The sequence below is a fragment of the Oncorhynchus nerka genome, linkage group LG15, assembly GCF_034236695.1.
Source record: "Oncorhynchus nerka isolate Pitt River linkage group LG15, Oner_Uvic_2.0, whole genome shotgun sequence".
In the NCBI taxonomy this organism is placed as follows: domain Eukaryota; kingdom Metazoa; phylum Chordata; class Actinopteri; order Salmoniformes; family Salmonidae; genus Oncorhynchus; species Oncorhynchus nerka.
This window is the reverse complement of record NC_088410.1, coordinates 97,162,086-97,186,603: the sequence shown is the minus strand read 5'-3', so window position 1 is coordinate 97,186,603 and position 24,518 is coordinate 97,162,086. Positions and strand designations below refer to the sequence as shown.

At 45.3% G+C, this 24,518-nt stretch overlaps 1 protein-coding gene across 1 annotated transcript in view; it reads left to right on the top strand.

Moving 5' to 3' along the window:
* Positions 1 to 24,518, top strand: part of LOC115118030 (glutamate receptor-interacting protein 2-like) — a 190,522-nt gene that overhangs the window by 41,842 nt on the left and 124,162 nt on the right. Inside the window, exons 3-8 of the mRNA XM_065000742.1 lie at positions 5,245 to 5,390; positions 6,654 to 6,740; positions 7,804 to 7,879; positions 12,974 to 13,119; positions 14,982 to 15,129; positions 16,665 to 16,834. Of these exons, the coding sequence (XP_064856814.1) occupies positions 5,245 to 5,390; positions 6,654 to 6,740; positions 7,804 to 7,879; positions 12,974 to 13,119; positions 14,982 to 15,129; positions 16,665 to 16,834 (773 nt within the window). The remainder of the gene's footprint in view (positions 1 to 5,244; positions 5,391 to 6,653; positions 6,741 to 7,803; positions 7,880 to 12,973; positions 13,120 to 14,981; positions 15,130 to 16,664; positions 16,835 to 24,518) is intronic.

Genomic DNA, 24,518 nt, shown 5'->3' with positions numbered 1-24,518 from the left:
TCTAGATCAGTTTTGTGGTTTTGGCCACAGGGAAGTTGATGAGAGAGAGCTGCAAACAGCGGTGTCTACAAGCCTACTGCCTCCAGAAAAAAACCTGCACTGTCAACGAGAACAAAAGGATTATAAGGAAGGAACACAAGAATTTTTTTTTGTTAAGAGACTGTTTGTCATATGTGTCAGAGAGATTCTGCTATGACAACTGAGCTGAACTTTTATCTGTTAAGATTGTGAATGGCACACAGAAAGTTAATGTTCCATGACTTTTTTTTTTCTATGAAGAACCCAGAGAGAGTTATTTAGTTATTATTTATTTCCTGTTTTTTCTGTGAAGAACTCAGAGAGGGTTATTTAGTTATTATTTATTTCATTAATAGTGTGATTATTTGTTTCCTGACTTTTTTTCTGTAAAGAACCTGGAAAGGGTTATCTGGTTATGTGTGGCTTTCTGGAAAACAATACATTTTTTAAGCTCCCCTACGATCGTCACACTTTTTCTGTTACAAACTGACACCGGCCCCACATCAGAGAAGGGAAAAGTTATGTGGCCCTCACAGGAAAAAGTTTGGGGACCCCTGATCTAGATAATGTTGTATCTACAGTATGGTCCAGTCTAATGAGTGATCAGCTAGATAATGCTGTATCTCTGCTCCTGTCTAATGAGTGATCAGCTAGATAATGTTGTATCTCTGCTCCTGTCTAATGAGTGATCAGCTAGATAATGTTGTATCTACAGTATGGTCCTGTCTAATGAGTCATCAGCTAGATAATGTTGTATCTCTGGTCCTGTCTAATGAGTGATCAGCTAGATAATGTTGTATCTACAGCATGGTCCTGTCTAATGAGTGATCAGCTAGATAATGTTGTATCTTTGGTCCTGTCTAATGAGTGATCAGCTAGATAATGACTTGTATCAGGCAGTTGCTCCTGTCTGAATGAGTGATCAGCTACGGATAATGTTGTATCTCTGGTCCTGTCTAATGAGTGATCAGCTAGATAATGTTGTATTTGGTCCTGTCTAATGAGTGATCAGCTAGATAATGCATTTGTATCTCTGGTCCTGTCTAATGAGTGATCAGCTAGATAATGTTGTATCTCTGCTCCTGTCTAATGAGTGATCAGCTAGATAATGTTGTATCTTGGTCCTGTCTAATGAGTGATCAGCTAGATAATGTTGTATTTGCTCCTGTCTAATGTATGATCAGCTAGATAAAAGCATTTTAGGTGAAATTATCTCTGGTCCTGTCTAATGAGTGATCAGCTAGATAATGTTGTATCTCAGTCCATCTTCCTGTCTAAAAAGTGATCAGCTAGAGAATGGTTGTAGTGAAGCACAGAAATGTTGAATCGGAGTCTAATGAGTGATCAGTGAGATAATGTTGTATCAAAACAGTATGGTCCTGTCTAATGAGTGATCAGCTGATAATGTTGTATCTCTGAGTCCTGTCTAATGAGTGATCAGAACTGTAATGTTGTATCCAACAGTCTCATGGTCCTGCCCTCCCTAATGAGTGATCATCTAAATAATGTTGTATCTACAGTTTTTGGTCCAGTCTAATGAGTGATCAGCTAGATAATGCTGTATTCTGCTCCTGTCTAATGAGTGATCAGCTAGATAATGTTGTATCTCTGGTCCTGTCTAATGAGTGATCAGCTAGATAATGTTGTATCTACAGTATGGTCCTGTCTAATGAGTGATCAGCTAGATAATGTTGTATCTTTTCACATCTAATGAGTCATCAGCTAGATAATGGTAAGCTCACTGGTCCAGTCTAATGAGTGATCAGCTAAAGATAATAATCATAATAAAATCTCTGCTCCTGTCTAATGAGTGATCAGCTAGATAATGTTGTATCTCTGGTCCTGTCTAATGAGTGATCAGCTAGATAAGTTGTTGTATTTGTGGTTTTCACAGGGAAGTTGTCTAATGAGTGATCAGCTAGAAAATGTTGTATCTACAGTATGGTCCTGTCTAATGAGTGATCATCTAGATAATGTTGTATCTCAGTATGGTCCAGTCTAATGAGTGATCAGCTAGATAATGCTGTATCTCTGCTCCTGTTAATGAGTGATCATGGCTAGATAATGTTGTATGATTTGGTCCTTTCTAATGAGTGATCAGCTAGATAATGTTGTATCTACCTGTTTTTGGTCCTGTCTAATGAGTGATCAGCTAGATAATGTTGTATCTAATGAGTATTATGTTGTATCTATTAATAGTGTTATTATTTGTCCTGTCTAATGAGTGATCTGTAAGCTAGATAATGGTGTATCTTGGTTATGGTCCTGTCTAATGAGTGATCATTAGATAATGCTGTATCTTGGTCCTGTCTAATGAGTGATCAGCTAGATAATGTTGTATCTCTGGTCCTGTCTAATGAGTGATCAGCTAGATAATGTTGTATCTACAGTATGGTCCAGTCTAATGAGTGAGTGATCAGCTAGATAATGCTGTATCTCTGCTCCTGTCTAATGAGTGATCAGCTAGATAATGTTGTATCTCTGGTCCTGTCTAATGAGTGATCAGCTAGATAATGTTGTATCTAATGAGTGATCAGCTAGATAATGTTGTCCTGTCTAATGAGTGATCAGCTAGATAATGTTGTATCTCTGGTCCTGTCTAATGAGTGATCAGCTAGATAATGTTGTATCTCTGGTCCTGTCTAATGAGTGATCAGCTAGATAATGTTGTATCTTTGGTCCTGTCTAATGAGTGATCAGCTAGATAATGTTGTATCTCTGGTCCTGTCTAATGAGTGATCAGCTAGATAATGTTGTATCTTTGGTCCTGTCTAATGAGTGATCAGCTAGATAATGTTGTATCTCTGGTCCTGTCTAATGAGTGATCAGCTAGATAATGTTGTATCTTAATGGTCCTGTCTAATGAGTGATCAGCTAGATAATGTTGTATCTCTGGTCCTGTCTAATGAGTGATCAGCTAGATAATGTTGTATCTCTGGTCCTGTCTAATGAGTGATCAGCTAGATAATGTTGTATCTCTGCTCCTGTCTAATGAGTGATCAGCTAGATAATGTTGTATCTTTGGTCCTGTCTAATGAGTGATCAGCTAGATAATGTTGTATCTAATGAGTGATCAGCTAGATAATGTTGTATCCTGTCTAATGAGTGATCAGCTAGATAATGTTGTATCTTTGGTCCTGTCTAATGAGGATCTAGATAATGTTGTATCTCTGGTCCTGTCTAATGAGTGATCAGCTAGATAATGTTGTATCTCTGGTCCTGTCTCTGGTCCTGTCTAATGAGTGATCAGCTAGATAATGATGTATCTACAGTATGGTCCTGTCTAATGAGTGATCAGCTAGATAATGTTGTATCTACAGTATGGTCCAGTCTAATGAGTGATCAGCTAGATAATGCTGTATCTCTGCTCCTGTCTAATGAGTGATCAGCTAGATAATGTTGTATCTCTGGTCCTGTCTAATGAGTGATCAGCTAGATAATGTTGTATCTACAGTATGGTCCTGTCTAATGAGTGATCAGCTAGATAATGTTGTATCTACAGTATGGTCCTGTCTAAGGAGGGATCAGCTAGATAATGTTGTATCTCTGCTCCTGTCTAATGAGTGATCAGCTAGATAATGTTGTATCTCTGGTCCTGTCTAATGAGTGATCAGCTAGATAATGCTGTATCTCTGCTCCTGTCTAATGAGTGATCAGCTAGATAATGATGTATCTACAGTATGGTCCTGTCTAATGAGTGATCAGCTAGATAATGTTGTATCTACAGTATGGTCCTGTCTAATGAGTGATCAGCTAGATAATGTTGTATCTACAGTATGGTCCTGTCTAATGAGTGATCAGCTAGATAATGATGTATCTACAGTATGGTCCTGTCTAATGAGTGATCAGCTAGATAATGATGTATCTACAGTATGGTCCTGTCTAATGAGTGATCAGCTAGGTAATGTTGTATCTCTGCTCCTGTCTAATGAGTGATCAGCTAGATAATGTTGTATCTACAGTATGGTCCTGTCTAATGAGTGATCAGCTAGATAATGTTGTATCTACAGTATGGTCCTGTCTAATGAGTGATCAGCTAGATAATGTTGTATCTACAGTATGGTCCTGTCTAATGAGTGATCAGCTAGATAATGTTGTATCTACAGTATGGTCCTGTATAATGAGTGATCAGCTAGATAATGTTGTATCTACAGTATGGTCCTGTCTAATGAGTGATCAGCTAGATAATGTTGTATCTCTGGTCCTGTCTAATGAGTGATCAGCTAGATAATGTTGTATCTCTGCTCCTGTCTAATGAGTGATCAGCTAGATAATGTTGTATCTCTGCTCCTGTCTAATGAGTGATCAGCTAGATAATGATGTATCTACAGTATGGTCCTGTCTAATGAGTGATCAGCTAGATAATGTTGTATCTACAGTATGGTCCTGTCTAATGAGTGATCAGCTAGATAATGATGTATCTACAGTATGGTCCTGTCTAATGAGTGATCAGCTAGATAATGTTGTATCTACAGTATGGTCCTGTCTAATGAGTGATCAGCTAGATAATGTTGTATCTACAGTATGGTCCTGTCTAATGAGTGATCAGCTAGATAATGATGTATCTACAGTATGGTCCTGTCTAATGAGTGATCAGCTAGATAATGATGTATCTACAGTATGGTCCTGTCTAATGAGTGATCAGCTAGGTAATGTTGTATCTCTGCTCCTGTCTAATGAGTGATCAGCTAGATAATGTTGTATCTACAGTATGGTCCTGTCTAATGAGTGATCAGCTAGATAATGTTGTATCTACAGTATGGTCCTGTCTAATGAGTGATCAGCTAGATAATGTTGTATCTACAGTATGGTCCTGTCTAATGAGTGATCAGCTAGATAATGTTGTATCTACAGTATGGTCCTGTCTAATGAGTGATCAGCTAGATAATGTTGTATCTACAGTATGGTCCTGTCTAATGAGTGATCAGCTAGATAATGTTGTATCTCTGGTCCTGTCTAATGAGTGATCAGCTAGATAATGTTGTATCTCTGGTCCTGTCTAATGAGTGATCAGCTAGATAATGTTGTATCTCTGGTCCTGTCTAATGAGTGATCAGCTAGATAATGTTGTATCTTTGGTCCTGTCTAATTAGTGATCCGCTAAACGTTGGTGACTGCATCAAGTCAGTCAATGGCATCAACCTGACCAAGCTGATCTAAAATGATGACAATCATATTAGATAATTTATGTTTTGTGTACTATATGTCTATATGTTCCTGTCCTAGGAGTGATCAGTTGAACGTGGGCGACTACATTAAGTCAGTGAATGGTATCAACCTGACCAAGCTGAGACACGAAGAGATCATCAGTCTGTTGAAGAACGTGGGCGAACGAGTTGTCCTGGAAGTGGAGTACGAACTACCCCCATCAGGTAGGAGGGGCTGACTATTGTTCTTGGGTTGTAGTCTGAATTCAAACTCCTATACCTGCTAGGCACCTCTGTAGATCCGAGAAGAAGAATACAAATATGTTGAAATGCAACCAAGCTTTTTTATTTTATTTATTTATTTCACCTTTATTTAACCAGGTAGGCAAGTTGAGAACACCTTTATTTAACCAGGAGGCAAGTTGAGAACAAGTTCTCATTTACAATTGCGACCTGGCCAAGATAAAGCAAAGCAGTTCGACACATACAACAACACAGAGTTACACATGGAATAAAACAAACATACAGTCAATAATACAGTATAAACAAGTCTATATACGATGTGAGCAAATGAGGTGAGAAGGGAGGTAAAGGCAAAAAAAGGCCATGGTGGCAAAGTAAATACAATATAGCAAGTAAAACACTGGAATGGTAGTTTTGCAATGGAAGAATGTGCAAAGTAGAAATAAAAATAATGGGGTGCAAAGGAACAAAAATAAATAAATAAAATAAATAAATACAGTAGGGAAAGAGGTAGTTGTTTGGGCTAAATTATAGGTGGGCTATGTACAGGTGCAGTAATGTGTGAGCTGCTCTGACAGTTGGTGCTCAAAGCTAGTGAGGGAGATAAGTGTTTCCAGTTTCACTTTTACCACTCTACTAATACTACTGATATCTAAACTCAGGTCTATAGGAGTGCCCAGGGGAGCAGGGACCAGGGTCAATCTGGAACTTGGCTGTAATATGAGTTACTCAGCGAAATACTACAGGTCCCAGTTATCAGCTACTGCCTAGAGTTTTACCTGCTCAGGTCACGTGGTCTGCCAGTCTGACATTAGGGTTGCCAGTAAGAGGTCTGTGTGTTCCCTGACCTTCCGTTCTAGTAAAACAGACACTTGAAGTTTACAAGCCTATCCGATTCTGCCTGACCTTTACGATTTGTAATAATGAATCTGTCTATTTATCTTTGCTGTCCGCTGGTTCCTGATAGTGAGCCCAGTAAAACCTGTGATTTAGTGGTGGTGACATCATTCAAAAGCCTCTCTCTCTCTCTCTCTCTCTCTCTCTCTCTCTCTCTCTCTCTCTCTCTCTTTCTGTCTCTCTCGTGGTCTCTCTGCCTCTCTCTCTCTCTCTCTCTCTGCCTTTCTCTCTCTCGCTGTCTCTCTGTCTCTCTCGTGGTCTCTCTGCCTCTCTCTCTCTCTCTCTGCCTCTCCCTCTCTCGCTGTCTCTCTGTCTCTCTCGCTGTCTCTCTCTGTCTCTCTCCCCCAGCACCAGACAGTACCTCAGGTGTGATTTCCAAGACAATGGAGATATGTTTGCACAAAGAAGGGACCAGCTTCGGCTTTGTCATGAGAGGTACTACACTATGTTTACTACACTATGTATACTACACTATGTATACTAAACTATGTATACTAAACTATGCATACTACACTATGTATACTAAACTATGCATACTACACTATGTATACTACACTCTGTATACTACACTAGGTATACTACACTCTGGGCTCTGGTCAAAAGTAGTGCACCCTATTCCCTATGGGCTCTGGTCAAACGTAGTGCACCCTATTCCCTATGGGCTCTGGTCAAAAGTAGTGCACTATGTAGGGAATAGGGTGCCATTTGCGATGCACCCTATACATTCATTTCACAACATGTGTCAAACTCCTTCCACGGAGGGCCGAGTGTCTGCAGGGTTTCGCTCCACCCTTGTACTTGATTGATGGATTAAGGTCACTAATTAGTAAGGAACTGCCGTCACCTGGTTGTCTAGGTCTTAATTGAATGGAAAAATAAAAAAAACCCGCAGAGACTCGGCCCTCCGCGGAATGAGTTTGACACCCCTGCATTACACAGACAAACCTGGCACCTGCCCGTTTCCACTACAGTCTAGGTTGATTGTGTTTCAGTCACAGCTGACCCATAAAGGAAGAACACTCAAAATTAATTTAAGATAGCCTCAGCAGTCCACCGATTGGAAATGCTCATTTCTTAACAACGCCATCCACAGATCAATAAAAGACAAAGTAATTTAGGCTGTAGGGAAATCAACCCAACGTTTACAGCACAGTTAGCATGACAGACTTGTTTTATAAAAATAAAAGATGAGTGAAATATTCTTGAGACTCTTCAATGCATACTTTTATTACACAATAGTTTTAATGCAAATTAATATACTGTATATAATATGAGAAATGCCGTTTAGCTGACGCTTTCTCCAACTTACAGTCATATGGGTGGCCCTCAGTGGGAATCGAACCCACGATCCTTAGCGTTGCAAGCACCATGCTCTACCAACTGGGCCACACGGGACCAAATTGATGTTGGTCAGGCAGATGCCCTATTAAAAGTGATGTCATACTGTATAACCAAACCATTTCCTCAAGCGTTTAATGTGTTTAATGTGATGTTTCAGGGGGCTCACACGAAGACTGGAACAAATCTCGCCCCCTAGTGGTGACATACGTCAGACCAGGAGGTCCTGCAGACAGGTGATGTGGATCATGGTGTGACACCTTATTCCCCAGGAGCACAGGGTCAGCAGGAGCACAGGGTCAGCTAGAGCACAGGGTCAGCTAGAGCACAGGGTCAGCTAGAGCACAGGGTCAGCAGGAGCACAGGGTCAGCAGGAGCACAGGGTCAGCAGGAGCACAGGGTCAGCTAGAGCACAGGGTCAGCTAGAGCACAGGGTCAGCTAGAGCACAGAGTCAGCTAGAGCACAGGGCCAGTTTGAGCACACGGTCAGCTGGAGCACAGGGTCAGCTAGAGCACAGGGTCAGTTAGAGCACAGGGTCAGCTAGAGCACAGGGTCAGCTAGAGCACATAGAAGCACAGGGTCAGCTAGAGCACAGAGGAGCACAGGGTCAGCTAGAGCACAGAGGAGCACAGGGTCAGCTAGAGCACAGAGGAGCACAGGGTCAGCTAGAGCACAGGGTCAGCTAGAGCACAGAGGAGCACAGGGTCAGCTAGAGCACAGGGTCAGCTAGAGCACAGAGGAGCACAGGGTCAGTTAGAGCACAGAGGAGCACAGGGTCAGCTAGAGCACAGAGGAGCACAGGGTCAGCTAGAGCACAGGGTCAGCTAGAGCACAGAGGAGCACAGGGTCAGCTAGAGCACAGAGGAGCACAGGGTCAGCTAGAGCACAAAGGAGCACACGGTCAGCTAGAGCACAGAGGAGCACAGGGTCAGCTAGAGCACAGAGGAGCACAGGGTCAGTTAGAGCACAGAGGAGCACAGGGTCAGCTAGAGCACAGAGGAGCACAGGGTCAGCTAGAGCACAAATGAGCACAGGGTCAGCTAGAGCACAGAGGAGCACAGGGTCAGCTAGAGCACAGAGGAGCACAGGGTCAGCTAGAGCACAGAGGAGCACAGGGTCAGTTAGAGCACAGGGTCAGTTAGAGCACAGGGTCAGCTAGAGCACAGGGTCAGCTAGAACACAGGGTCAGCTAGAGCACACGGTCAGCTAGAGCACAGGGTCAGCTAGAGCACAGGGTCAGCTAGAGCACAGGGTCAGCTAGAGCACAGGGCCAGTTTGAGCACACGGTCAGCTGGAGCACAGGGTCAGCTAGAGCACAGGGTCAGTTAGAGCACAGGGTCAGCTAGAGCACAGGGTCAGCTAGAGCACATAGAAGCACAGGGTCAGCTAGAGCACAGAGGAGCACAGGGTCAGCTAGAGCACAGAGGAGCACAGGGTCAGCTAGAGCACAGGGTCAGCTAGAGCACAGAGGAGCACAGGGTCAGTTAGAGCACAGAGGAGCACAGGGTCAGCTAGAGCACAGAGGAGCACAGGGTCAGCTAGAGCACAGGGTCAGCTAGAGCACAGAGGAGCACAGGGTCAGCTAGAGCACAGAGGAGCACAGGGTCAGCTAGAGCACAAAGGAGCACAGGGTCAGCTAGAGCACAGAGGAGCACAGGGTCAGCTAGAGCACAGAGGAGCACAGGGTCAGTTAGAGCACAGGGGAGCACAGGGTCAGCTAAGGCACAGGGTCAGCTAGAGCACAGAGGAGCACAGGGTCAGCTAGAGCACAAATGAGCACAGGGTCAGCTAGAGCACAGAGGAGCACAGGGTCAGCTAGAGCACAGAGGAGCACAGGGTCAGCTAGAGCACAGAGGAGCACAGGGTCAGTTAGAGCACAGGGTCAGTTAGAGCACAGGGTCAGCTAGAGCACAGGGTCAGCTAGAGCACAGAGGAGCACAGGGTCAGCTAGAGCACAAAGGAGTACAGGGTCAGCTGGAGCTACAGTACACCTACTCATTTCTTTATTCTTTATTTTTACTATTTTCTACATACATGTAGTATAATAGTGAATACATCAAAACTATGAAGTAACACATATGGAATATATGTCTTCACTATTATTCTACAATGAAGAAAATAGTAAAACATAAAGAAAAACCCTTGAATGAGTAGGTGTTCTAAACCTTTGACTGGTACTATATGTTATAGTGCACTGCTATGTAGGGTGCATATGTAGTGCACTACTGGTGTCATTTGAGACAGGACCTGTGTTACATTTTTCTGTGTGGGTTTGGCTGAGAGGGATATTGAAAATGAATATGTCTCCAGAATATGTCGGCTGGTGCTAGTTACATATAAATATGTTTTCACTCTTCACACCCACATGTAAAATACGAGGGATGAGAAATTTCAGCCGACGCTGAAGTGAGAGAGTGTGTGAGAGATAGAGAGCGAGGGATTGAGTAGACAGAGGAAAGGTAGAGGTAGGAGGAGAGAGAGAGGGGAGGAAGGGATAGAAGGAGAGAGAGAGAGGAGTAGGTAGAAGGAGAGAGAGAGGAGGGGTAGAAGGAGAGAGGGGAGGAGTAGAAGGAGAGAGAGGAGGGGTAGAAGGAGAGAGAGAGGAGGGGTAGAAGGAGAGAGGGGAGGAGTAGAAGGAGAGAGAGAGGGAGGGGTAGAAGGAGAGAGAGGGGAGTAGAAGGAGAGAGAGAGGAGAGGACGGGGTAGAAGGAGAGAGAGAGGAGGGGTAGAAGGAGAGAGAGGGGAGTAGGAGAGAGAGAGGAGGGGTAGAAGGAGAGAGAGGAGGGGTAGAAGGGAGAGAGGGGAGTAGAAGGAGAGAGAGAGAGGAGGGGTAGAAGGAGAGAGAGAGGAGGGGTAGAAGGAGAGAGGGGAGTAGAATGGGAGAGAAGGAGAGAGGAGTAGAATGAGAGAGAGGGGAGGAGAGGGAGGGGTAGAAGGAGAGAGAGAGGAGGGGTAGAAGAGAGAGGGGAGGAGTAGAAGGAGAGAGAGGGAGTAGAATGAGAGAGAGAGGAGAGGACGGGGTAGAAGGAGAGAGAGAGGAGGGGTAGAAGGAGAGAGAGGGGAGTAGAAGGAGAGAGAGAGGAGGGGTAGAAGGAGAGAGAGAGGAGGGGTAGAAGGAGAGAGGAGTGGGTAGAAGGAGAGAGAGAGGAGGGGTAGAAGGAGAGAGAGGGGAGTAGAAGGAGTAGAAGAGAGAGAGAGGAAGGGGTAGAAGGAGAGAGAGAGGAGGGGTAGAAGGAGAGACAGGTGAGTAGAAGGAGAGAGAGAGGAGGGGTAGGAGGAGAGAGAGGAGAGTAGAAGGAGAGAGAGAGGAGGCAGGGTAGAAGGAGAGAGAGAGGAGGGGTAGAAGGAGAGAGAGAGGGGGAGGAGGGGTAGAAGGAGAGAGAGGAGTGGGGGTAGAAGGAGAGAGAGAGGAGAGGCAGGGGTAGAAGGAGAGAGAGGAGTAGAAGGAGAGAGAGGGAGGGGTAGAAGGAGAGAGAGGAGGGGTAGAGGAGGGTAGAAGGAGAGAGAGAGGAGGAGGGTAGAAGAAGGAGAGGGGAGAAGGAGGAGAGGAAGGGGTAGAAGGAGAGAGAGGAGGGGTAGAGAGGAGAGGAGAGAGGGAGGGGTAGAAGGAGAGAGAGGAGATAGGAGATAGAAGAGGAGGAGGGAATGATAGAGGAGAGAGAGAGAGAGGAGAGGGAAGGAGAGAGAGAGAGGAGAGGAAGGAGAGTGGAGAGGAGAAAGAAGAGGAAAGGGAGGAGAGGTAGAGAGGAGAGAAGAGAGGAGAGGTAGAAGGGAGATAGAAGAGAGGAGATGCAGAATGATAGAGGAGAGGAGACAGAAGGAGAGGAGAGGTAGAAGGAGAGAAAGAGAAGGAGAGAAGGAGAAGTAGAAGGAGAGAGAGAGGAGATGAAGGAGAGGAGACAGGTAGAAGGAGGAGAAAGAGAAAGAGAGGAGAGGTAGAAGATGCAGAAGGAGAAGAGGAGAGGAGACAGAAGGAGAGGAGAGGAGAGGTAGAAGGAGAGACAAAGAGAGGAGAGGTAGAAGGAGGAAAGAAGGAGAGAGGAGAGGAGGAGACAGAAGGAGAGGAGAGGTAGAAGGAGAGAGGAGAGGAGACAGAAGGAGAGGAGAGGTAGAAGGAGAGAGGAGAGGAGACAGAAGGAGAGAAAGGAGATCAGAGAGTGCAGTCTGCCATAATGAACCTGGATTTATTCAGTGTACCACTTTGGCACAAGGAATGGAAATGCTGCTTGGGTTTTCTCTGCCATTTGTATGATAGTCCAAGAATTTAGTTACAGAACATTGTTGGAGAGGAGGTCCCTTAAATACAATGTGACAGGATGCAGAAAGTGGGGGAGAATATGCCATGCTTCTCCCTCCCTCCATCTCTCCTTCCCTCTGTCCTTTCTCACTCTCTCGCCCCCTCACCATCTCTCTCTCTCTCGCTCAACTACGAGGCTGTTATGTAGGCTGTGCCTGTCTGAGACATCTTCCATCTCTGTCTTTGGTTCAGTCTATCAGGTATGAAGGTAAGACCCAGATGCAGACAACGAGGGTTTAATAATGCAACAGGGGCAGACAATAGACAGGTCAAGGGGTCAGTAAACCAGAGGTGGGGCAACGGTACCAGACGGCAGGCAGGCTCAGGGTCAGGCAGTGTGACCAGGCAGGCGGGCTCAGAGTCAGGACAGGCAAGGGTCAAAACTAGGAGGGCGAGAAATAGAGAGACTGATAAAAGCAGGAGCTGAGACAAAACCGCTGGTCGACTTGACAAACAAGATGAACTAGCAACAGACAAACGGAGAACACAGGTATAAATACCCAGGGGATAATGGGGAAGATGGGCGACAGCTGAAGGGGGAGGAGACAATCACAAAGACAGGTGAAATAGATTAGGGTGTGACACAGTCAGCGTTCCTTTGTGTCTCCTCTGTTGTCTCCTAGGACTGTGGTCAAATGTCACAAATCGCCTGACAGTTGTATAAAAGTAATTTTAGATAGCTTGGGTTGGATAGAAGCCATCTTCATTTCCACCTTTTTCCTTTTTACAACAAGGAAGTTGTTATGAACTCTGAAAAGGATCTACCCTGTGCTTCTGCCACTATATGTCTTGTATAACATCTCAGGTCAGGTCACATGGTCAGGAACAAAATCTGGATTTACTAGCTCATCGATCCTTGTTTATTGAACCAAATAACAGTGACCCCCCCCTTCTTCTTCTCTGCCCATCTCTACCATTTATCTTTCTCTAACTCCCTGTGTCTCCCCTCTCCATGTGTGTCTCTTTCTTCTCCCTTCCTCTCTCTCCTCTGCCTCTACCTGTCCCCCCCCCCCCCCCCCTGTCCTACTGTAGAGAGGGTAGCCTGAAACCGGGGGATCGTCTGATGTGTGTAGACGGGGTGCCCCTCCACAGTGCCAACCACAGGGATGCCCTCGTCGTGCTCAACCAGTGTGGTCAGGAGGCCCTCCTACAGATCGAGTATGACGTCTCTATCATGAGTAAGAGAAACCGTCCAAATATAATGTATTCTATTCTAGTCGTTCTATCTCTATCAGAGTTCACACTCGCCTGGAGAAATAAAGAAACAATGTCAGCTTATTTTGTGTCATCCAGGCTGAATATGATTTGTTTATAGTCTCTAACTTCACTGAAATGTGAAACAAAGTGAATAGTGAGTAGTAATGTGTTGGGATCCCAGACCGTGTGTTTTTATTTGCAGCTCTCAAGGTGAAGCAACTAGACTTAATAATAAATCCCAGTCACTTCACACCAGCCAGGGGGAGAATACCAGACAACACCTGCCTACCTGGGCTGCAGGACTTTGATACTTGACTGTCTATTCATTTATATTGACTCAACAGACCCCAGACACATCAGGGACCACAAGCTTCACTTGAACTGACAGTGAGAAAAAGACCATTACCAGTCTGTACCAGTCTAAATATACTGTATATGTACCAGCAAGTCCCAGCCTGCCCTCAGCTCAACATCTTTTTAGTTAAACTAGTCGACACTTGAACGTCTGTGTCCCTCATCAAGAGAAGGTATCTGGGGTCTGTGTCCCTCATCAAGAGAAGGTATCTGGGGTCTGTGTCCCTCATCAAGAGGAGGTATCTGGGGTCTGTGTCCCTCTTCAAGAGAAGGTATCTGGGGTCTGTGTCCCTCATCAAGAGAAGATATCTGGGGTCTGTGTCCCTCATCAAGAGGAGGTATCTGGGGTCTGTGTCCCTCATCAAGAGAAGGTATCTGGGGTCTGTGTCCCTCATCAAGAGGAGGTATCTGGGGTCTGTGTCCCTCATCAAGAGAAGGTATCTGGGGTCTGTGTCCCTCATCAAGAGAAGGTATGTGGGGTCTGTGTCCCTCATCCAGAGAAGGTATCTGGGGTCTGTGTCCCTCATCAAGAGAAGGTATCTGGTGTCTGTGTCCCTCATCAAGAGAAGGTATCTGGGGTCTGTGTCCCTCATCAAGAGGAGGTATCTGGTGTCTGTGTCCCTCTTCAAGAGGAGGTATCTTGGGTCTGTGTCCCTCATCAAGAGGAGGTATCTGGGGTCTGTGTCCCTCATCAAGAGGAGGTATCTGGGGTCTGTGTCCCTCATCAAGAGGAGGTATCTGGGGTCTGTGTCTCTCATCAAGAGGAGGTATCTGGGGTCTGTGTCCCTCATCAAGAGAAGGTATCTGGGGTCTGTGTCCCTCATCAAGAGAAGGTACACAATTCTGCTGTTTTCCATCCTTCCCCACTAATCAGGGATTCCGACCTGGGACACCAGAGTGGACAAAACACTCTGGTCATTGAATACGGCAGGGTAGTCTAGTGGTTAGAGCGTTGGACTAGTAACCGGAAGGTTGCAAGTTCAAATCCCCGAGCTGACAAGGTACACATCTGTCATTCTGCCCCTGAACAGGCAGTTAACACACTGTTCCTAGGCTGTCATCGAAAATAAGAATTTGTTCTTAACTGACTTGTCTAGTTAAATAAAGGTAAAACAAGAAAATGACCGAAATTTACCAATTATGGTAAAACAGGTAAAAAAATAAAATCACTTCAGTCCTCAAGGGCTGGAACTGAACATCCCTGGACCATAATGACAGCTAATTGTCCCATGTTCCTGCTGTTAACCTCTCATTGTAATACATTTCTGGGAGGTGGACTCTGAATGCCATATCGTAGTCATCATAGAGTTGCAGGAATGAAAAAGTTTAAACTGTGCAACAGTTATTTTTGTGTCTAACTATCCATAGGATATGCATTGCATATATAATGAGTATTGTGAGAATTATTCTGCCAAAACTGCGACACAACCTCTTTTTTTTTTTAAAGCCTGCAACCGTATTCTATCAAACTTTATCTGTGACCTTTCAGATACTGTGACGAATGTGTCTGGTCCCCTATTGGTGGAGATCGCCAAGTCACCAGGGGCGGCTCTGGGTATCACCTTGACAACCGCCACCCACAGGAACAAACAGGTCATCGTCATCGACAGGATCAAAGCAGCTAGTGTGGTGGACAGGTGAGCAGACAGACCCACAGGTAGTGTGATGTACAGGTGAGTTGAGAGACCCACAGGTAGTGTGGTGGACAGGTGAGTTGACAGACCCACAGCTAGAGTGGTGGACAGGTGAGTTGACAGACTCACAGGTAGAGTGGTGGACAGGTGAAAAGACAGACCCACAGGTAGTGTGATGGACAGGTGAGTTGACAGACCCACAGCTAGAGTGGTGGACAGGTGAGCAGACAGACCCACAGCTAGAGTGGTGGACAGGTAAGTTGACAGACCCACAGGTAGTGTGGTGGACAGGTGAGTTGTCAGACCCACAGGTAGTGTGGTGGACAGGTGAGTTGACAGACCCACAGGTAGAGTGGTGGACAGGTGAGCTGACAGACCCACAGGTAGAGTGGTGGACAGGTCAGTTGACAGACCCACAGCTAGTGTGGTGGACAGGTGAGCTGAACTGGTAGACAGTCTACCTATCACGTCATTCCTCAGATAGACAGTCTACCTATCACGTCATTCCTCAGATAGACAGTCTACCTATTACATCATTCCTCAGATAGACAGTCTCCCTATCACGTCATTCCTCAGATAGACAGTCTACCTATCACGTCATTCCTCAGATAGACAGTCTCCCTATCACGTCATTCCTCAGATAGACAGTCTACCTATCACGTCATTCCTCAGATAGACAGTCTACCTATCACGTCATTCCTCAGATAGACAGTCTACCTATCACGTCATTCCTCAGATAGACAGTCTACCTATCACGTCATTCCTCAGATAGACAGTCATTCCTCAGATAGACAGTCTACCTATCACGTCAATCCTCAAATAGACAGTCTACCTATCACGTCATTCCTCAGATAGACAGTCTACCTATCACATCATTCCTCAGATAGACAGTCTACCTATCACGTCATTCCTCAGGAGAGCACATTAGAATACAAATACTGCTCTCTATCTTTCTCTGTCTGTGTCTCTCTCTCTGTCTCTCTCTCTCTCTCTCTCTCTCTCTCTGTCTTTCTCTCTCTCTCTCTCTCTCTCTCTCTCTCTCTCTCTCTCTCGCTCTCTCTCTCTGTCTCTCTCTCTCTCTCTCTCTCTGTCTCTCTCTCTCTCTCTCTCTCTCTCTCTCTCTCTCTCTCTCTCTCTCTCTCCTCTCTGTCTCTCTCTCTGTCTGTCTGTCTCTCTCTCTCTCTCTCTCTCTCTCTCTCTCTCTCTCTCTCTCTCTCTCTCTCTCTCTCTCTCTCTCTCTCTCTCTCTCTCTCTCAATTCAATTCAATTCAATTCAAGGGGCTTTATTGGCATGGGAAACATATGTTAACATTGCCAAAGCAAGTGAGGTAGATAATATACAAAGTGAAATAAACATTAACAGTAAACATTAAACATAGAGACATTTCAAAACAATAAAGACATTTCAAATGTCATGTTATGTATATACACATGTTGTGTTGTAACAATGTACAAATGGTTAAATGGTCTCTCTCTCTCTCTCTCCCCATCTCTCTCTCTCTCTGTCTCTCTCTCTCTCTCTCTCTCTCTCTCTCCAGGTGTGGAGCTCTCCATACAGGGGACCACATCCTGTCCATCGATGGGACCAGCACAGAGCACTGTTCAGTCCTAGAGGCCACACAGCTGCTAGCTAGCACATCAGACCAGGCCAAGCTAGAGATCCTCTCTGCCCACCACAGCAGACTGCCTAACAAACCACAGGACACTGGTGAGTACGGAGAGATAACACACACACACACACACACACACACACACTCAGCAGGGACATGCCTGTGATGTCGCTTGCCTTTAGTTGTTTTAATTAGCTGTACTGAGCCTAATGTTTCCCCATGAGTATACCACTGAGACCTGCTTGCACACACACACACACACACACACACACACACACACACACACACACTCAGCAGGGACAGGCCTGTGATTTTGTTTGCCGCCAGTTGTTTTAATTAGCTGTACAGGGTTTAATGTTTCCCCACGAGTATAACACTGAGAACCAGATTTATTCAGAGATGCACACATGCCAAAAATCCTGAAATCTCAGTCAGAGTTGAGCCCTGCATAGTGTGATACAAACACAAAGCTTTTTCACACAACGTGTCGTGTATCCAATGCTGCAGTGGAATATCTAGAGAGCCACAGCACACCAGACTAGAGCATATCAGACTAGAGCAGGACAGACTAGAACACAGACTAGAGCAGGACAGACTAGAGGAGGACAGACTAGAGGAGGACAGACTAGAGGAGGACAGTCTAGAGCAGGACAGACTAGAGGAGGACAGACTAGAGGAGGGCAGACTAGAACAGGACAGACTAGAGCAGGACAGACTAGAGGAGGACAGACTAGAGGAGGACAGACTAGAGCAGGACAGACTAGAGCAGGACAGACTAGAGGAGGACAGACTAGAGCACAGACTAGAGGAGGACAGACTAGAGCACAGACTAGAGCAGGACAGACTAGAGCAGGACAGGCTAGAACAGGACAGACTAGAGCAGGACAGACTAGAGGAGGACAGACTAGAGCAGGACAGACTAGAGCAGGACAGACTAGAGCAGGACAGACTAGAGCAGGACAGGCTAGAACAGGACAGACTAGAGCAGGACAGACTAGAGCAGGACAGACTAGAGCAGGACAGACTAGAGCAGGACAGACTAGAGCAGGACAGACTAGAGGAGGACAGACTAGAGCACAGACTAGATGAGGACAGACTAGAGGAGGACAGACTAGAGCAGGACAGACTAGAGCAGGACAGACTAGAGCAGGACAGACTAGAGCAGGACAGACTAGAGGAGGACAGACTAGAGGAGGACAGACTAGAGGAGGACAGACTAGAGGAGGACAGACTAGAGGAGGACAGACTAGAGCAGGACAGACTAGAGCAGGACAGACTAGAGCAGGACAGACTAGAGGAGGACAGACTAGAGGAGGACAGACTAGAACAGGACAGACTAGAGGAGGACAGACTAGAGCAGGACAGACTAGAGCAGGACAGACTAGAACAGGACAGACTAGAGGAGGACAGACTAGAGGAGGACAGACTAGAGCAGGACAGACAGGACAGACTAGAGGCAGGACAGACTAGAGCAGGACAGACTAGAGGAGGACAGACTAGAGCAGGACAGACTAGAGCAGGACAGACTAGAGCAGGACAGACTAGAGCAGGACAGACTAGAGCAGGACAGACTAGAGGAGGACAGACTAGAGCAGGACAGACTAGAGGAGGACAGACTAGAGCAGGACAGACTAGAGCAGGACAGACTAGAGGAGGACAGACTAGAGGAGGACAGAGCAGGACAGACAGGACAGACTAGAGGAGGACAGACTAGAGCAGGACAGACTAGAGGAGGACAGACTAGAGGAGGACAGACTAGAACAGGACAGAGTAGAGGAGGACAGACTAGAGCACATCAGACTAGAGCAGGACAGACTAGAGCAGGACAGACTAGAGGAGGACAGACTAGAGCAGGACAGACTAGAGGAGGACAGACTAGAGGAGGACAGACTAGAGAGGACAGGACAGACTAGAGCAGGACAGACTAGAGCACATCAGACTAGAGCAGGACAGACTAGAGCAGGACAGACTAGAGGAGGACAGACTAGAGCAGGACAGACTAGAGCAGGACAGACTAGAGCAGGACAGACTAGAACAGGACAGACTAGAGGAGGACAGACTAAAGCAGGACAGACTAGAGCAGGACAGACTAGAGCAGGACAGACTAGAACAGGACAGACTAGAGCAGGACAGACTAGAGGAGGACAGACTAGAGAGACAGACTAGAGAGGAGGACAGACTAGAGCAGGACAGACTAGAGCAGGACAGACTAGAGGACAGAGACAGGACAGACTAGAGGAGGACAGACTAGAGGAGGACAGACTAGAGCAGGACAGACTAGAGGAGGACAGACTAGAGACTAGAGGACAGACAGGACAGACTAGAGGAGGACAGACTAGAGCAGGACAGACTAGAGGAGGACAGACTAGAGGAGGACAGACTAGAGCACAGACTAGAGCAGGACAGACTAGAGCAGGACAGACTAGAGCACAGACTAGAGCAGGACAGACTAGAACAGGACAGACTAGAGCAGGACAGACTAGAGCAGGACAGACTAGAGCACAGACTAGAGCAGGACAGACTAGAGCAGGACAGACTAGAGCAGGACAGACTAGAGCAGGACAGACTAGAGCAGGACAGACTAGAGCAGGACAGACTAGAGCACAGACTAGAGCAGGACAGACTAGAGCAGGACAGACTAGAGCAGGACAGACTAGAGCAGGACAGACTAGAGCACAGACTAGAGCAGACTAGGGCAGGGCAGACTAGATTAGGGCACAGTAGAGCAGGGCAAAGCAGAGCATAGCAGATCAGAGTAGAGCAGAGCAGAACACAGCAAACTAGAGCAGGGCAGAGTAGATCAGAACAACGCTCCCAGCCCTCAATGTGTGGAAGAATAAGAGGTCTCTGATACACCCAGACAGGCAGTATCTTACAGGATCTGATTCATGCCTTCTATGTGGGTCAGCTTATGCAAAAGGCTGCACTAGACATGCACAATCATCTAATGTTAGGGCAGTGAAAGCTGCAGATTTTATTTATTGTCACTGGCTTATGCACTGAGAGTTTATGACTGGCTCAATTCAGTAGTGTGGTGAAACCATAGAGATACAGTATATAGTAAACTCTAGACACTGCACTTCAACTGGTACGTGTTATTTCAGTCCCATTCTATTCAATTCCATTCTTTTCAGTTCGCTTCTATTCAGTTCCCTTCTATTCAGTTCCCTTCTATTCAGTTCCATTGTATTCTATTCAGTTCCCTTCTATTCAGTTCCCTTCTATTCAGTTCCCTTTGATTCAGTTCCCTTTGATTCAGTTCCCTTCTATTCAGTTCCCTTCTATTCAGTTCCCTTCTATTCAGTTCCCTTCTATTCAGTTCCCTTCTATTCAGTTCCCTTCTATTCAGTTCCCTTCGATTCAGTTCCCTTCTATTCAGTTCCCTTCGATTCAGTTACCTTCGATTCAGTTACCTTCGATTCAGTTCACTTCTATTCAGTTCCATTCTATTCAGTTACATTTGATTCAGTTCACTTCTATTCAGTTCCATCTTCAACGTGATTTAAGGATTAAGTAAGAACATGTCAGGTCCCGTTGGCATTCTTTACTGTACACTGTACATACTGTAGAAGTTCTCCCATAATTAAGAAATGTTTTCCTACTGTATCATGGTTCTTGGCTTTGTGTTGGTGTGTACACTATGTTATGTTACTGTGAGGATTATATCAAATCTTTGCATGGGTTGGTACACGCTACATGCTACACGCTAAAAGCTACATGTTCCAGGGAGAACACAAGGCTACATGCTACACGCTAAATGCTACATGTTCCAGGGACAACACAAGGCCTGTACTACAGCTTTTTGTTTCCCTTGAAGCCTTTGTATTTATTTTATTTTATTACTAATTTTAAAATATATATATACTTCTACCCCTTTTTCTCCCTAATTTCTTGGTATCCAATTGGTAGTTACAGTCTTGTCTCATCGCTGCTACTCCCATACGGACTCGAGATAGACGAAGGTCGAGAGCCATGTGTCCTCAGAAATATTTCCGAAATATGACCCAACAAAGCTTCTTCACACAATGCCACTTAACCCGGAAGCCAGCCACACCAATGTGTCGGAGGTGCACCTGGCGACCGTGTCAGCGTGCATTGTGCCCAGCCTGCCACAGGAGTCGCTAGAGCGCGATGGGACAAGGAAATCCCTCCTTTTGCCAAACCCTCCCCTTATGAAGATGGCACCGAAGGAGATGGCAGCATCGCGACTAGCTCTTAGAAAATTTTGCAGTATTTTGTTTTTTTTATAATACTATTTTTTACATTATTAGCTCAGGAAATGTTTTGTGTCATTACATACAGCCGGGTAGAACTATTGGATATTAGAGTGGCGGTAAACTCACCAGAACTACCAGCATTACGACCCAAAACAATTGAACTTATTCCAGAGCGTGACACAAAACATCGCCGGCAGAGGAGAGGCACTCGAGGCGGCCGGCTGGTTCGACTTAGGAGGCACGCACACCACCCACCGCTTCCGAATATATTACTTGCTAATGTTCAGTCTTTGGATAACAAAGTTGATGAGCTTAGAGCAAGGATTCTTTCCGGAGAGCCATCGGAATAATTGTCTCTCCGGGAAGCACAAGGGCGGGGGGGAGGGGGGGGTGTTTCATGATTAACGACTCATGGTGTAACTCTAGGAACATACAGGAACTCTCCTCTGTCCTCCTCTGTCATCGCCACGGCCACGGCCCTCAAAGAACTTCACTGGACTTTATGCAAACTGGAAACCACATATCCTGAGGTTGCATTTATTGTAGCTGGGGATTTTCACAAAGCAAATCTGAGGACTAGGCTGCCAAAATTCTATCAACATGTTGACTGTCCTACTCGCCCTACTAAGACTCTCAACCATTGCTATTCAAATGGGATACTTACAAGGCCCTCCCCTGCCCTCCTTTCGGCAAATCTGACCACTCCATCTTACTCCTCCCGTCCTATTGGCAGAAACTCAAACAGGAAGTGCCCGTGCTTCATACTATTCAATGCTAGTCTGACCAATCGGAATCCATGCTTCAGGATTATTGATCACGTGGACTGAGATATGTTCCGGTTAGCAAAAATAATCTAGACACAAACACGGATATAGTGACTAAGTTCATAGGGAAGTGTATAGGAGATGTAGTGACTATTAAAATCACTGTGACTATTAAAACCTACCCTAACCAGATGTAGTACCCACTGTGACTATTAAAACCTACCCTAACCAGATGTAGTACCCACTGTGACTATTAAAACCTACCCTAACCAGAAACCGTGGATAGATGGTAGCATTCATGCACAACTGAAAGTGCAAACCATCGCATTTAACAATGGCAAAGCGACTGGTAATATGGCACACTTTTTCAGTTCTGCCCACACATTTTCTAAGGGATTGAGGTCAGGGCTTTGTGATGGCCCCTCCAATACCTTGACTTTGTTTTCCTTAAGCCAACTTTGTAATTATGCTTGGGGTCATTGTCCATTTGGAAGACCCATTTGCGACCAAGCTTTAACTTCCTGACTGATGTCTTGAAATATATCCACATAATTTCCCTTCCTCAAGATGCCATCTATTTTGTGAAGTGCACCAGTCCCTCCTGCAGCAAAGTAACCCCACAACATGATGCTGCCACCCCAGTGCTTCACGGTTGGGATGGTGTTCTTCGGCTTGCAAGCCTATCCCTTTTTCCTCCAAACATAGCAATGGTCATTATGGCCAAACAGTTCTATTTTTGTTTCATCAGACCAGAGGACATTTCTCCAAAAAGTCCGATCTTTGTCCCCATGTGCAGTTGCAAACTGTAGTCTGGCTTTTTTATGGTGGTTTTGGAGCAGTGGCTTCTCCTTGCTGAGCGACCTTTCAGGTTATGTCGATATAGGACTCGTTTTACTGTGGATATAGATACTTTTGTACCTGTTTCCTCCAGCATCTTCACAAGGTCCTTTGCTGTTGTTCTGGGATTGATTTGCACTTTTCGCACCAAAGTAGGTGTCTCTAGGAGACAGAATGCGTCTCCTTCCTGAGCAGTTTGATGGCTGCGTGGTCCCATGGTGTTTATACTTGCATACTATTCCTTGTACAGATGAACATGGTACCTTCAAGCGTTTGGAAATTGCTCCCAATGATGAACCAGACTTGTGGAGGTCTTTTTTCTGACGTCTTGGCTGATTTCTTTTGATTTTCCCATGCTGTCAAACAAAGAGGCACTGAGTTTGAAGGTAGGCCTTGGAATACATCCCCAGGTACACCTCCAATTGACTCAAATTATGTACATTAGCCTATCAGAAGCTTCTAAAGCCATGACATCATTTTCTGAAATTCTCCAAGCTGTTTAAAGGCACAGTTAACTTAGTGTATATCTGTATATGTGTACAGTGCTTTCAGAACGTATTCACACCCCTTGACCTTTCACACATTTTGTTGTGTTCCAGACAGAATTTATATAAATTAACATTTTGCCTCACTGGACTACACCCAATACCCAACTTTTAAATTGTTTTTATTTGGCATGAAATCATTGAACCACAAGAATGGAATGGTCTACCGTATCAAAAGATTGCATAGCAGAGAGAGTACTACTGACATCAAGAAAGCCAGTCAGTTGATTATTGACAAGTTTTTCCAACACTTTTGATTTAACAGGGCAAAATAGTAATTGACCTGTAACAGTTGACCTCCTTTAAATAAAGGACGCACCGTGGCTGTCTTCCAAGGACCCAGAGAGGAGGTTAAAAAGGTCAGAGATTGGCTTGGCGATGATAGGAGCTTCCCCTTAAAGAAGAATGGATCCATCTGACCCAGATGTTTTTTTGGGGTGAAGTTTAAGGACCTCAGACTCAGTGGGAGAAACTTGGTGGCGGGGAGTGATTTATTATTATTATTATCATTATTATTGCTGAAGGTGTAAACCCATTTTTTTTTTAGCAAGAGATAGCACTTGTATATGCTAAGAAAGTAGCAGAAATTTGCAGAAAGTAGTTTTGGAAACATTTTATTTAATGGAAACAATAACGTTCTTGAACTTTTTTTGGCAACAGTCTTCTCACAGTCTTCCCACAGTCTTCTCACAGTCTTCTCACAGTCTTCTCACAGTCTTCCCACAGTTTGGCAACATAGTGATATATTCTTATTACTGTACAATGAGGAATTCAACTACAAAATACTAGTCTTCTCCCATTTGTTTAACCATTTGCCCCCAACCACAACGTGTATAAACAACAACAATAAATAAGAATAAAATAAGATAATAGATACAAAGCAAAAATGTCAAGAACATAAATCAATCAACTGTAATTAGCACGTCAGACAATATGCAAGTGTGTGTGAATGGACTTTGCAGCTGCATCAGATTTAGCCCCCTGAACAGCTTTCACAAGCGCTGCAGAGGCTGCTGTGTGGGGGAGGCGTTCCCTTCTTTGAATGTGTGGGGTTACAAGTTCCTTTCCCAGCTGCTCCAGGAACACCCTGCTCTTGTTCCGCTTATCAGGCATCCAGGTAGGGTTGATCTTGTTCCATATCACAAAGGCATTGTAACATCGATGATGTTATGGAAGATGACCAGTGGCCAGCAGGCAGTCATCTTCCTGCAGCTGTTAGTTCCAATCACCTTGTCCAGGTTGTCCACACCTCCTTTGTTGTGGTTGTAGTGCAGGATGATGGCTGGCTTCCTATCCTCACGATCACGGATCTGAGCCATTTTGTCCAGTGTGCTCAGGACGACCACATTCTTGTTCCTCTTTGTTCCTCTTTGGGAGGTAAGAAACTAGACTGGTGGTGGTGGTGGGGGTGAAGGCAAA